This window comes from Drosophila innubila, chromosome X (assembly GCF_004354385.1).
Source record: "Drosophila innubila isolate TH190305 chromosome X, UK_Dinn_1.0, whole genome shotgun sequence".
Taxonomy (NCBI): domain Eukaryota; kingdom Metazoa; phylum Arthropoda; class Insecta; order Diptera; family Drosophilidae; genus Drosophila; species Drosophila innubila.
Window position 1 is genome coordinate 7,880,087 of NC_047626.1, and position 14,011 is coordinate 7,894,097.

Sequence of the window (14,011 nt, forward strand, 5' to 3'; positions counted from 1 at the left end):
AAAGAGCGAGCTGTAAGAAAATTAATTTTCAACTTCTTTTTGGCTAAATAAGACAATTTTAAAAATAAACATATTGTAATTAAGATGTTTATATGTGTTAAGAAATGTGGTTTTTTGAAGCATTTTTGTTTTGGAAAAAAGGTCTTGTAACTAATTTTTTTCTCATAAAGCTTAAAATTCGAGCACAAAAATATTTTTCTCAGTGTATATGTGTAATATCAGTAAATTCTTATCTTTTTTTTCAGTTATTATCGTTGGGATTTATTGTAAATAATTTATAGACTTCCATTTTTTGGGCTAGATCAGTTTTAGATCAAATCTGTACTATTATCTGTATCGATATTGCTATCGATTTTATTAATAATAAGGATTTAATTCGAGTTGTTATTTTTGGAATCTCTTAAGCAAATATCTATGAAATGCAATTTCTACTCGTAAACTATTTCACTCCCAAATCGTATTTTAATTGTTATAGTTTTGTACTTTCGATTCCGTTTTCAAATAGTGTATTATTTTAATTTATCTCCCAAGACATTTAATAAACAAACTTATGAGCTAACAAGCTCCTGTATTTATGATGGCATATGCTTATAAGTACAGAATTTATAGAGCTCCATTTTCTGAACTATAATAGATCACATGTTTAGTGTGTTTAGCGTGTTAACTTGTGTTTTAACAACATCTTTTTTATTCAGATGTTTTACAATAATATACTTTACTATCTGAAGACTCTATAGCTTTTAATTAACTTACATATTTGCGATTGGTATTGCTTACCTTAATTACAGAGGCTTACACATACTAATATTATAATGAATACTACGATATTAAATGTTAGTTGTTAAACATTCCGAACTTAAAAAAGATCCGATTTAAATCAAATAAAGAAACCGGTTTCTAAAATGAAGAATATTCAAGTAACATTTGGAAAAAACAACGCTTTGTTTTTGGCAGTTACAAAACGATTAATTTGATTTAAGCAAGTGCAAACACTTCTTTAGCAAAAACAACAACCACAAAAAGCAGAGATTGCAATGGCTGAGAAGCTTTTATGTGCACTGCCTAAAAGTATGCAACACTTAATTTCATAAAACATTTTTCACATTGCAGCCACACATCAAATACTAAACAAACATAAAAACGCATACTGCAAACAAAATAAAGCTAAAAGAAAATAGCGTGGGCGTTGTGTGTAGTTGAAGCAGCAGCCGCCAGAGGGAGGCAGCGCTAGAGGGAGACAGCCGCTGGGAGGCGCCATGGCACTGAGCAAGACAAGCAAATCGAAAGCTGGAGCCAAAGACGAACAGAACGAACTGGTAAGTCTCATTTTGAATTTTAAACTCGAATTGGATACAATAATGGTGGAATTTTTTTTTTATGAGTGTTGGAAGCTTGTCACCCCTAAAAGGGAGAAGTTATATAATTTAATTTCATTTAATTTAATCCGAAAATTCGAAAACAAAATTCTAGCTTTTAAATAGTAAAAATTGCAAATGTTGATCCTTTCTGTCATTTAATCACAATTAAAAAATGGGCTTCAATCCGCGAACCAAGCCTGCCACACCGTCTTGGGGTTCAAGGTTGCCACCCTGTTTATTAGCGATGGGTAAACACTGCTCACTTTAGTGGACTTGTATTGTGATTGTAAGCAAAAACAAAAAGCAAAAAACAAATACAATAGCAATAACAATGCGAATTAAAGCATACACTAATAAATGCAAATACAATTGCACAGCTATAGACAGACAAATGGCACAAGTGAGAAATGTTTCTTAAAAAGAAATAAAATTTAAAACTATGAAAACCTTGCTAAAAAAACAAAAGAAGGATTAAACACATATATACAATTTTGTACGATTTAAAATTTAAAATTTAAGAAATCTAATAAAATGACAATTAAGATGAAAAAAGATTTGGATTTCTGCTATTTATAACTTTAAACTAATAAGATAATTAAAATTAAAGGCTTAAAGTGTTAAATGTAACATACACTTTAAATTTAAATTAACAACGAAAGTTCAAAGCTTTAATAAGATAGATTATACTGTAAGTGAATTTAAATTAGAAATTTACAAAAAAAACGAAATAGTATTTCAAATGTAAGCTTTAAAATGCAAAACTGTTTAGATTTGTGCTGTTTGTAAATTTAAATTAAAAATCATTAAATATCGACTAAAATGTAAATTAAAATTTGTGCTATTTAGAAATTTGAATTAAAATTTTTATTAGAAATGAAAAGTTAAAAAATATATAAATATATATAGATTTGTGCTCTTTAGTTGTCCACGGCTGTAGGCAAGTGCTTGTGTGTGTGTTTGTGTCTGTGTGTGTGTGTGGCAAAGCTCTGGCGCTGTGTGGCAACGAAAGACAAATAAAAAAGAAACAACAATGGAGCGCAAAAGCAAAAGCAAAGCGCACTTGGCTCAACGAGACTCGGGAAAGCTGGAACGCGCGCAACTTTAACTTGAGCTCAGCTGAGCTTAGTTCGGTTCAGTTCGGATCGGTTCGGTTCAGTTCAGGTGTAACAAACTAACGGTGCAGCTCGTGTTGCGCCGCAGTCGTCGCCGCGCCGCCATCGCATCGAACACGCCGCGCATTTTGTTTTGTTTTCATTTCGTTACGTTACGTTTCGTATTTTTTTTCTCTGTTTTGTTCTATTCTGTTCTGTTTTTTTGTTGTTTGTTTTTATTTTTTGCATGCGACTGCGACTTTGACTGCGGCAATTAAAAGTCGCTTATAATATTGTAGTTAACTAAGTATATAGATTGTACAAAGCATTAAAAGAAAAACAAAACAAAAGCAATTGCAGCACAAAATACAAAATTGTACTTGTTGCTGTTCTTCTTCTTCTTCGACTTGTTCTACTTGTTGTTGTTTGGCCTTAATGGCAAAGTGCAAAGTGTGTCCACACACAATTAAAGAAACAAAAGTCTGTCAGTAAGAGTGAAGGAAGAAAGTGAAGAAAGAGAGAGAAGGGAGAGAAAGATTGTGTTGACAGTGTAGAGTTTACATACAGTATGTAAATAAAATAAACGCATATGTTGTTATTTAAAAAAAAAAAAATAAAATCAACTGATTCTATGATATTTTTTATTTTTTTAACTTGCTATAAAAGTCAGCAGCAACTATATTAAAGTAAAAAATGTATTAATAAAACAAGAAGGGTTTCTATTTTAGTGTAATAAAATATGCGAATTTTTTAAATGGTTCAAACATTTATTTGACATACTGTATATGCCCCGCTGCAACTGTTGTGTCAACTCAACTCCCCCCTTAAACCACACTGCTGCAACTTTACAACTCTACAACGCTCCAGCTTTAAGTGGCGGGCTTTACATGGCATAGTACGTGCAAAAAATTAATCATTACATACAAAAAAAAAATAAACAGAAAAAAAGCCGCTGCGTTTTTTTTTCTAGTTGTCGTGACATTTGTTGTTGCTGTTGTTGTTGTTGCCTTCTACTTGTTGCATAAGCGCATTGCGTATACGTAACGTGCGCCCAATTTTTAAAAACCAACTCCAGATCCTGCGGCATTCGATACACTCGCAATTTTATCTATCGATAGCAAAATTGCGGCCCAAAATCGAAAAAAAAATACCAAAAAAAAACACCAACAAAACGAGAAAAAAATCACAGCAAAAATATTTTCCCACCATTAAAGCGCACACAGCAACAACAACAACAACAACAACAACAACACACAGATGAACACACACATACACACACACACACATGCATACATACATTCATATACAAAATCACGCGCATTATTCGTTCACAAAATGGACAAATGCTTGCAGTAGGGCAACGTAGTGGTGTGGGGGAAGTGGAGGGGGAGGAGGAGGGGGGCACCCACAAGCAGCCGCCACTTGAAATGTTGTTGAAGCGATTTTTCTGTTTTTTTTTTTCTTTTGGCTCTAAACGAATTTGTTGCTCTTGCCCGTGTGTTATTATTGTTATTGTTATTTGTTGTTATTGTTGGTTTCGTTGCAGCAGCAACAACTACAACAACAACAACAAAAACAACAATGCTTTGCCGTTATTTAGCATTCTGTGCGTCTTGAAATATTTTTAAAGTTATCTTGTAAGAGGGTATTATTATTGTTTTGTGATCTTAACCCTCTACTGCATGAGCATAGAACTATTAAAGAAAAACCTTTTTTCTATGCAGATATAGTTTTATTAAGGTATATTTGTTCAAATTTTTCTTTGGATAAATAGTTTAGGAGAAAAAGGAATTTTTTGCATAAAATAATACATATAAGGCTAACTCATAGTCAAATTATACGTTTTTATGAAAGGAAACTTTATTTTCTTTTGGAAAAATAGTATTGTTCAGCAAAAAAAAAAATTGTTTTTTGTTGTGAAAACTTTATGCGAAAATTCATTGTTCATTAAGTTCATCAAAATTCATTTTCGTTCACGAGAGACGCTTTAACAAAGTTCATAAAAACACGAAATAAAGCAAAATTAGAATTATTTTTACATTATTTTCCAATAGCAAATAGTGCAAATATAATGGTGGCTTAAGTACCATTTTAACTAAAATAAATATCGTTAAAAATTAAACGACAGAGGGTTAAATGCGGTAGAGGGTTAAATGTTACACATCTATACAGCATATATATACTGCTAATTGGGCTGTTTGTCGATAAGTCGTTGTCAAATTTCATAAACATTTTAAGACTACAACTTATAAATGTCATAGAAAAAATTCAAAATTTTTTTGGGTCCAAAAATAAATTTTTTTTTTTCCAACAAACTGAAGTTTAAGTATAGTTTAATTTTACTAAGCTACAAAAATATATGCTAGCGTATTCATACTTCGTTGTGTCATATTTATTTATTTTTTTGTGATTTTTATTTCTACAAAAAAGAGAAGAAAACTTAAAATGGGCAGCAACAATTCAATTTCTTTGTATGGCAAAAGGCGCAAATTAGTAGCCCAAAAATCAGAGAAGGGGAAGGGGTAAAGGGGGTGTAGGGGAGGCTAGGAGACATATGTTAGGGTGTGAGTATGTGTGTGTGTGTGTGCGAGTTGTGTGGGTATTTGTTGACCAGTGCGTGACTTGTGGGCTCGGCCGTCGTTCCAAAAAAAAAAAGAACCAAAAATCTTTTTTTTTTTTGGCCAAATTCGACGCCTTGTTGCAGTTGCAACTTGCAACGTGCAACGTGCAACTTGCAACTGTAGCTGCTGCAGCAGTTGTTGTTGTTGTTGTTGCTGTTGTTGCTACTTTTGGGTCAAGTAAAAGGCATTTGCAATTGCATTTTGAATTTGGCTTTTTGGGGAATTGTCAAAGCAGCATTTGCTTTATTTTATTTTATTTATTTGGGAGGGGCTTCAATACCAGACATTGTTGTTGTTGTTGTTGTTGATGGTGAGTCATGCCCTGAGGGCCACATAAACATGGCCATAAGCAGCAACAAAAACCAAAACCAAAGCCATATTTGAAAAAAAAATTCCAAATTCAAATCAGTTGCCAAAATCAACAAAATCAGAAACATAATTCAAAAGGTTCTCAATTTGTCCTATGAGCGGAAGTAATTACAAAAATGGCTAAATTGCAATTACCATTTAATTGTTGTTGTCATCGTTGTTGTTGTGGTGGTTGTTGTTGTTTTGTTGGCCTGATGTCATGCGCATATTGATGATGTTTCGGGCGACCAACAAATTAAAGTCCAAATCGATCAATTCAAAAGCAAAAACAACAACAACAATGACTACAACAATAGCAACAGCAACAACAGCAACAACAACAGCTAACACAAAAGGCAACTGGAAGCCGGCCAAACCGGCAACAACAACAACAATAACAACAAATCAGGCAAAAGCTCACAAATTGATTGTTTAAACGTATTTATCGATTCAAGAATCGTTTCGCATGCGAAACAAAAGCCAAAAAGCAACATATAAAAAGCAACACCAACAGCAACAACAACAATAATAGTTGCAGTGAGAAACTTGAGAATTAATTGAGTGGGTGAGAGAAATAGAGCGAGTGAGAGAATGAGGTGGAAAAGTCAAAGTGCAAAGTGAGAATATTCAAAGATAAACTATCTATATCAAAGAAGAAAGAAGGAGCGTGAAAATAGAGAAAGAAAGAGATTTTAAGGGAACTGTGGAGAATGAGAGCACAGAGGAAGGAAGGAAGGAAAAATTATTTTAACAAAACCAATCAAATTTAAACGCAAAATGATTTTAGAGGTCAATCCATGATCAAAATGACATTCAGCTTAAAAATCGGTTCAGTTTTGACAAAGTTATGACAGTTTGAAGTTGGTCCGACTTTTGATCTAGCAACTTTACAAGTCAAAATTTTTGTCAGATTTCACATGAATTTTTACAAAAAAATCAAAGTTCCCAAAATCAAGTTTAAAGTGTTGTTTTATGCTATATACGATATAAGGAGTCGATTAAAAGTGAAAACTTGAGATTTAAAATTTTGAATTTTCAAAATTCCAAAGGGGGGACCCTTAGCATCGAACCCACGATCTAGAGGAAAATAATTTTTTTTACAAAATTAATTAAATTGGAATGCAGAATGAAGTAAGTGGCCAAACTATGATCAAAATGACATTCGGCTTGAAAATCGGTTAAGTTTTGACAAAGTTATGGAAATTTGAAGTTGGTCAGACCTTTGACCTAACAACTTTACAAGTCAAAATTTTTGTCAGATTTCACATGATTTTTTAGAGAAAAATGAAAGGTCTCAGAATCAAATTTAAAGTGTTGTTTTATACTAATTACGATATAAGGAATTGATTAAAAGTAAAAACTTGAGATTTAAAATTTTCAATTTTCAAAATATCAAAGGGGGGACCCTTAGCATCGAACACAAGATTTAGAGGGAAATAATTTTTTTTACAAAATAAATTAAATTTAAATGCAGAATGAATTTAAATGCCAAACCATGATTAAAATGACATTCCGTTTGAAAATCGGTTAAGTTTTGACAAAGTTATGGAAATTTGAAGTTGGTCAGAGCTTGGACCTAACAACTTTACTAGTCAAAATTTTTGTCAGATTTCACATGAATTTTTACAAAAAAATCAAAGTTCCCAAAATCAAGTTTAAAGTGTTGTTTTATGCTATATACGATATAAGGAGTCGATTAAAAGTGAAAACTTGAGATTTAAAATGTTTAATTTTCAAAATTCCAAAGGGGGGACCCTTAGCATCGAACCCACGATCTAGAGGAAAATAATTTTTTTTACAAAATTAATTAAATTGGAATGCAGAATGAAGTAAGTGGCCAAACTATGATCAAAATGACATTCCGCTTGAAAATCGGACCAGGTTTGACAAAGTTATGAAAGTTCGAAGTTGTACAAATGAAAATTTTGGTCCACTTTGGCATGAATTTTTACAACAAAATTAAACATTTCAGAAACAAATTTAAAGTGTTGTTTAGGTCTTCTGCTAGTCGCAGAGAGATATAGAGAGACAGAGAGAGAGAGAGAGAGAGAGAGAGAGAGAGAGAGAGAATGTTCAGATTGAAGGAGTTGCCCCATTTTAGTTCGTTTGTTTTATCAGCATCTCAGTGCCAAAGGGCTAAGTTAGTGAGACCTTTTAGGTCGTCTTGTGGTTAAACTGAACTTTGACCAGCTTTTAGTTAGTGCCCTACACTAAAAGCTATGTCAGTTAAGCCGTAAAATGTGTAACACATTGAAAGTCCGAGTTAGGGTAGCCTTGAGACCTCAACGAACTCAGCTCTCAGTAGAAATAAATTCATGAAATTTGGTATAGCTGTTGTCTTGTATGTATAATTACAATATATAACGATATAAACTACACCAGACGACTAGAACATATAGTTTACATAAAAAAATAGAACCAGAAAATGAATACGATATTAATGTTAGAAAAAAAATAAAATCGAGTACAATGATTAAATAAAACGTTTAAACGTTTAACGTTTATCAGTGTGCAAAGTATGAATTTACCATGAAGAACTTTTTTGGAATATCAAAGTTAAAATGTTTAATAATGGGGAACCAAATTTTTTTTTTATTAATTTAGAAAGGTTTTTTTGATTCTTAAAATCATTCACTTTTTTTCATTTTCATTTACTATATTAAAATATTATTGGACTTTCGAAAAATTAATTTTTTTTTTAAATTTGCATATCAGTTAGGGTATTCAACAGTCGTTACTGGCCTCTGTTAACGGTTCTTTATTTTTGGGCTTTCCATTTCACCGCTTGGCGCCTTGAACCGAATGCGAGTTGCCCTTTTGAGCGCCAAATTTGATTGCATTTCAGTTTTTTTTTTTTTTTTTTTTTTTTTGTGTCGAGCATTGGACGCGTTATGTAACCAACGAAGCGAGTTGACCAAACGTAGACACTTCAGCAAATTTTCCAGCGAACTCAGCGAACACTTTTGAGCAAACTTTAGTTCCCTCTGCTCTTTAAAACTCCCTTTTTCCTCCCACCAGGCATATGTGCTATTTATGGGTCTCTAAAATAATTTTTATTAGTTATTACGGCATTCGCTTAATTAATCACGGGGAAGCTAACGTTTTGTTCTTATAGCTTTACGCTTCGTGTGCTCTGAATTCCCACTTTATCACTACTCTTCCCCCTCGCAGTTTCCCTTTCCTCTTCCCACGTTTCTTACATACCGCTCTTCCCAAGTCTGTGTTGGTCTCACTAGTGAAAAATATTTACATAAGACAACATTTCTTTAAATTCCATAAGTTCAAAAAACTCTTATAATCAATTCGGACAAATATAACCAATTTAGGACAAATATTTTTGTAAAAGAATCGTATATAAGTTAGAAAATTTTTTTTTACCCAAAAGAATGTTTCATTTTTATTCTTGGAAATTTTTTTTTATAAAAAACCACACGGAAATTAAAAATTTTTAATTAAATATTGAGGAAACCATATTGAACTAAATTTTTGGAACATATTTCACTATTTCCTTCTGAAATTAAAAAAATATTTGTCGACACAAATTTTTTAATATAACGAAATTTTAAATGCCAACTCATTTAATCAAGAAAAGTTAATTATTTTTAAGATATCGAACTATTCGCAAAAAATTGTCTTATATTACAAAAGCCAAAATATTACAGAGAAACATACGCAAATATTTTTTTTGATGCCTTATTATTTCCAAAAAATTTTTTTGGTATTATTTTCGAAATACAAAAGAACTGAATTTTTTATATGTTAGGCCTTATAATTCCATGATTTTGAAATTGTTTATTTAAATAAAATGGTGTTAATTTGATATTAATCCATCTTAAGAATATGATGTGAATATGATTTATTCTGGTGGAGAGTTATGGAGTATGCGAAGAAGAAGAACTGTTTTTGAATATCAAAGTCGACTGGCTGATAGTTTTTTATTGGTTGGTGTTTTTAGTATTATTTTTGCCATTGTTTTTTGGCAGTCAAAGTCGCAGCAACGAAATTCGAGTTGACAGGCCGCCCAACGTTGCGCCACGCCCACTTACAAAGCTGCAAAGGGCGCTGCTCGGGGCGGTCGGTGGCAAATAGCGTGTTGCATGCCCCATGTGGCAAGTTGTAATGATGGCAATGCAAAGTGAAAGTGCAAAAAAATTAATTAGGCAAAGGAAATAAAGGAAATCAAAAGGCGAAAAGAGGAGTAATTGGCAAAAGAGGAGAGGAGGAGAAAGGAGGAGAAGGAGGAGAAAGCGGAGTAGAAAGAGGAGTAGAAGCACCTAACAACGCGTTGCATTCCAGGCACCATCGATGTAGTCAAAGTTGCCGCCGTCGCCAGATGATCGAATGGTGGTGATCCTTCTACTGTCGCCATGCACATGCAGCCGAAGCAGCAGCAGCAGCCGTCACATCCAACAACAACAACAACAACAGCAGCAGCAGCAGCACCATCAACAGCACCACCTTGCACCACACAAATCCAGTTGCAGCAGCAGCAGCGAAATCAGCAGCGAAGAAAGTAATGGCAATGCATCCTCATCGGCATCGACGGGTGTTACGGCCATTCCCGCCAGGTTCTATGCTGCACCAGCACCACCACCACCACTACTACCACCACCACCAGCAACGCTGCACCACTGGCCTAGTCAGAGTCATAGCTATAGCTATCAGAAGACACCACTGTCGCAGCAGCAGCACAAAAACTCCTCTTTTCCGACCTATGCAAATGTGGTGCCTAAACCACCGCGAAGTTACGCCCACAGCCACGCCCACGCCCACGCTCCAGAAGCACCAACAACAACAACAACAAATGCTGCAATTGTATTTCGCATCTACGCACAAGAAACTCTGCCTGTGGCAGATACAAAGTTGCAACTTCAATTGCCACCCGCCGTCAAGTCCGTCAAATCTACAACTAACAATAATAACAACAACAAAACTCATCATCATAATACAAATCATAGAAAATGCCACAGCAAACATAAAAGTGGTGTTGGTGGTGTTAACACAACCACAACTGGCGATTATGTGCGTCACGTGACACGCGTTAATTTCTATGACGTTGATACTTCGCAGGTCGAATTCGAGTCCAAAGATGATGATGACAACTGCAATGAGGCAACTGCAAATAAATGCGATACAGAAGCTATAACCAAAGAAGGTGAGTGTCTACAAGCGAAGCATCTAATCACAAGATTAACAAAGTTACCAAAATATATATATATATGAATTCAAATAAAATTAAAATTAAATTGAAAAAACCAAGGCTGCAAACCTCCAAAATTTTGTTAAAGGTTCGGTTCGGCGGTTCGAACCATAGAGCAAGATTTGATTTGCATACCCCCTGAACCCAAGGTTTGGGTTCGAACCTTGCTTCACTTTTATACAAACAAATATTTTTATTGTTCTACATTTTGCTCTACATTTTGAATTTATTAAATTTTTTTTTTTAAATAAATCAAATTTTGATGATAATTTAAATTTATTTGAAGATTTAAATATGACTTATTTTAATCCGAAGTCTCAAATAATTGCGTTATTTTAGAAAACCATAAAATTTATGTAATTATTTTTTTTTTCGAACCGAACGTTTTATGATAGAAAGCGGTTCGGCTTAGGTTCGGGTTTGCAAAGTAAATAATTTCAAGGGTTCGGTTCATGATCCGGTTCGGGCTGCTTCTAAACCCGAACCGAACCGGTTCTACGAGGTTAGGTTTAAGCCAGGCTTGCAGCCTTAAAAAAAACTACAAAAAAAAAAGTCACAATTACCTATAACAATTTTGGTTAATAACACTTAGAATTCAGAAATTGAAGACAATTACAATTTAGGAACACAATTCGACGATACTAAAATTGTCAAAAATTTCAAATAACATTTCTAAGTAAACTGGCAAACTTGTAATTTGGAAAATAAAAACACTTTTTGTTAAACCCTAAGTTTTAAAGAAATCTAAGAGTAATAAAATGTTAAAACATTAGAAATTGAAGCAACTATAAGAAGTCAGATGTATAAACCCGAGAAATAAAAATATTGTGAGAAAAATTATTATATATAGGTAAGAAGGAGATCCATAGATTCTCATAAGTCTGTTAGAAGAGAAGAAGAATTCAAGAACTTAGAAATTATGATGAGATAAGTATAAAATAAAATGAAAAATTATGGAGTCACATTCACTTTTTCTTAATCAAAGCTATATTAGTTTTAAGTAGTGTTGTAAATTCAAACTGAAAATGGAATTTAAAATCGAAATGTAGTTATTGAGAAAAAATAGAATAGAGTTGTTCAATAATACATAAATTAATAAATATCGAGTTTTTCCAAATCACTCTTTTGTTTTTAAGTGTTCAGAGAAAAGTATGGAAAAATAAGTCAGTGATGAAAATAAATTGAATAATTGTCAAAAAAAAAAAATCGATTTGTAGTAGTTGAGCTATCGATTATTTTTTACTTCACTATTGTTACGAAAAGAAATTAGTGTAATTTAAAATAGGAACAGGGAATATTAAGTTTAGGTCATGATTTTAACTTGTGCTAAATTTCTACACACATTTTATATGCACTTGAACTTTCAGTTTTTAGCTAGATAATTAGTCAAGAAGTTCTGTAACTGACGGCACTCCCCAAAATCATCCATAGAACATTCAGTCATTCATTCATTTGATTGAGTCATTCAAAGGGGTTTGTTCTGTCAATTATTAGACTGAATTCTATCATATATTGTCGATAAGTCATTAATTGTTAATAGTTGCGATTGCATCTGTGGATGGCTGAATGCAATTGTCATTCAGGGCTGTGCCTGTGAATAGTGTATAGTGAATATTGAATAAATGATTCATGAATATTACGTATACAACTCGTTGCACATTTGTATAGATTAAATTATTAAAAAATGGAGAGTTATGAACTGATCCCTTTCGCTTATATTATATATGCATTACCTTCTTTTGACTGACCTCTCTACCCCTTTAACCATTCCCCCCTCCCCCTTCCCCCTTTCCCTCTCTTATCATGTTGCGGAAATCATAGAAAGTTTGATTTAATTATGTGATTAACATAGCACAAAGGCGCCTTTGGCGGAAAACGGTGGATAACTTGTAACATTGTGAAAAAATAGTGTAAAAATTAGAAATAACAAGCAGCTACAAGCAATAATAACAACAACAACAACAACTGGCAACAACAATGGCAAAATGCTAATGCAAAAGAAAATGTTTCGAGTAAATTTCCCACGTTAGTAAATCATTAAAAATCAACGGCAGTAAAAGACAACAACAACAACGACAACAACAACTAAAAATAGTGCACATTTCAGTTGTTGTTATTGTTGCTGCTGCTACTGGTGTTGCTATTGCTTCTTTTTTTTTGTTTTATTTTGCATATGCAGAAATTTAATAATTGAAGCCAGCGCTTGTTATGCCACAACTCTCCACAGACACAGACAGAGACACAGACACAACTCTCCACTTATGACGATCTCTATGCAGCAGGCCACAGGGCAATAGATGCCAATTTCACATTTCCAATTATGAAGGGGGCGTGGTCATGACAAGGGAGCAAGAAGAAATCGAGTAGGGGATGAAAAAATCAATTTAAATAATAATATAAAAGAAACCCGCTTAAATATTAGAAATTTAATAATAATAATATTCAATTGAAAATAAAATAATAATAATTCAAAGAAAAAATTATAAAAAATAGTAATTATTTATTATTATCAACAAACTAAAGACAAATCCAAGAAAAAAGAAATAAACTAATAAATAAATAATTTATTCAACATAGCAAACGGTTGTTAAGACTTTCATTTATTTATTCGTGTATATTTGTTAAATAAAAAAATTAAATCCATAGTAAAATAATTTATCAAAAATTAAAGCTAAATTCACTTAAGAAATATTGTATAATATGACCCCAAATAAAACGTAATCATGTACAATAAATTATAGCAATTAGCGTAAACATAATAAATAAATAAAAAACAAACTGTTTTCAATTTAAAGCAGTCCAAACTTAAAAAAAAAACAAAATAAATGCTCCAAAATAAAATGAATACTAAAATAAAATAGAATGATAATTAAATTAATAAATAAATAAATATAACAAATTTTTTCTCAAATTAAAAGCAAAAAATAATTAAAATAAATGCACTTAATTAAACTGAGAACTAGCACAAAATAACAGAATAAATAAAAAATGTAATAAATAAATATCAAATATTATTTCAAGTTTTAAGCAGCACAAAAAAAAGAGGTCGCCACTTAATTAGCATAACAACTGTTGAGGTAATGTTGAGGTATATTTAAGCTTGCTAGAGAGGAATAAGCGGGTGTTTGTTGGGGTTAGGGGGTAGGGGATTGGGGGTAGATAAATCAAGTATCAAGTCGGTTGACAGTAGATGTTGCAGTTGAAGCTGAGAGCCACTTAGCATAGCCATAATTGACACCACAATTAGCTCAATGAGCGGCAAACAAGTGTGTGCAACAAAGGTAATGAAATACAACAAATACAAGTACAAATACAAATACAAATACAACAGCTGAAAAGCGGGGCGTGGCATGCGGCATAAATAACAAGCGATTACATGTCATCGATGCTGCG

At 32.7% G+C, this 14,011-nt stretch overlaps 1 protein-coding gene across 2 annotated transcripts in view; it reads left to right on the top strand.

The window, feature by feature from the left end:
- LOC117793904 overlaps positions 1-14,011 on the top strand; it is a 35,697-nt gene that overhangs the window by 2,303 nt on the left and 19,383 nt on the right. Inside the window, exons 1-3 of one of the 2 annotated variants that reach the window (XM_034634345.1) lie at positions 2,453-2,744; positions 9,402-10,263; positions 10,300-10,573. In XM_034634345.1, the coding sequence (XP_034490236.1) occupies positions 9,760-10,263; positions 10,300-10,573 (778 nt within the window). In that variant the 5' untranslated portion in view covers positions 2,453-2,744; positions 9,402-9,759. Of the gene's footprint in view, positions 1-1,110; positions 1,317-2,452; positions 2,745-9,401; positions 10,264-10,299; positions 10,574-14,011 lie in introns of those variants that run through there. The other variant, XM_034634346.1, reaches the window with a different exon arrangement.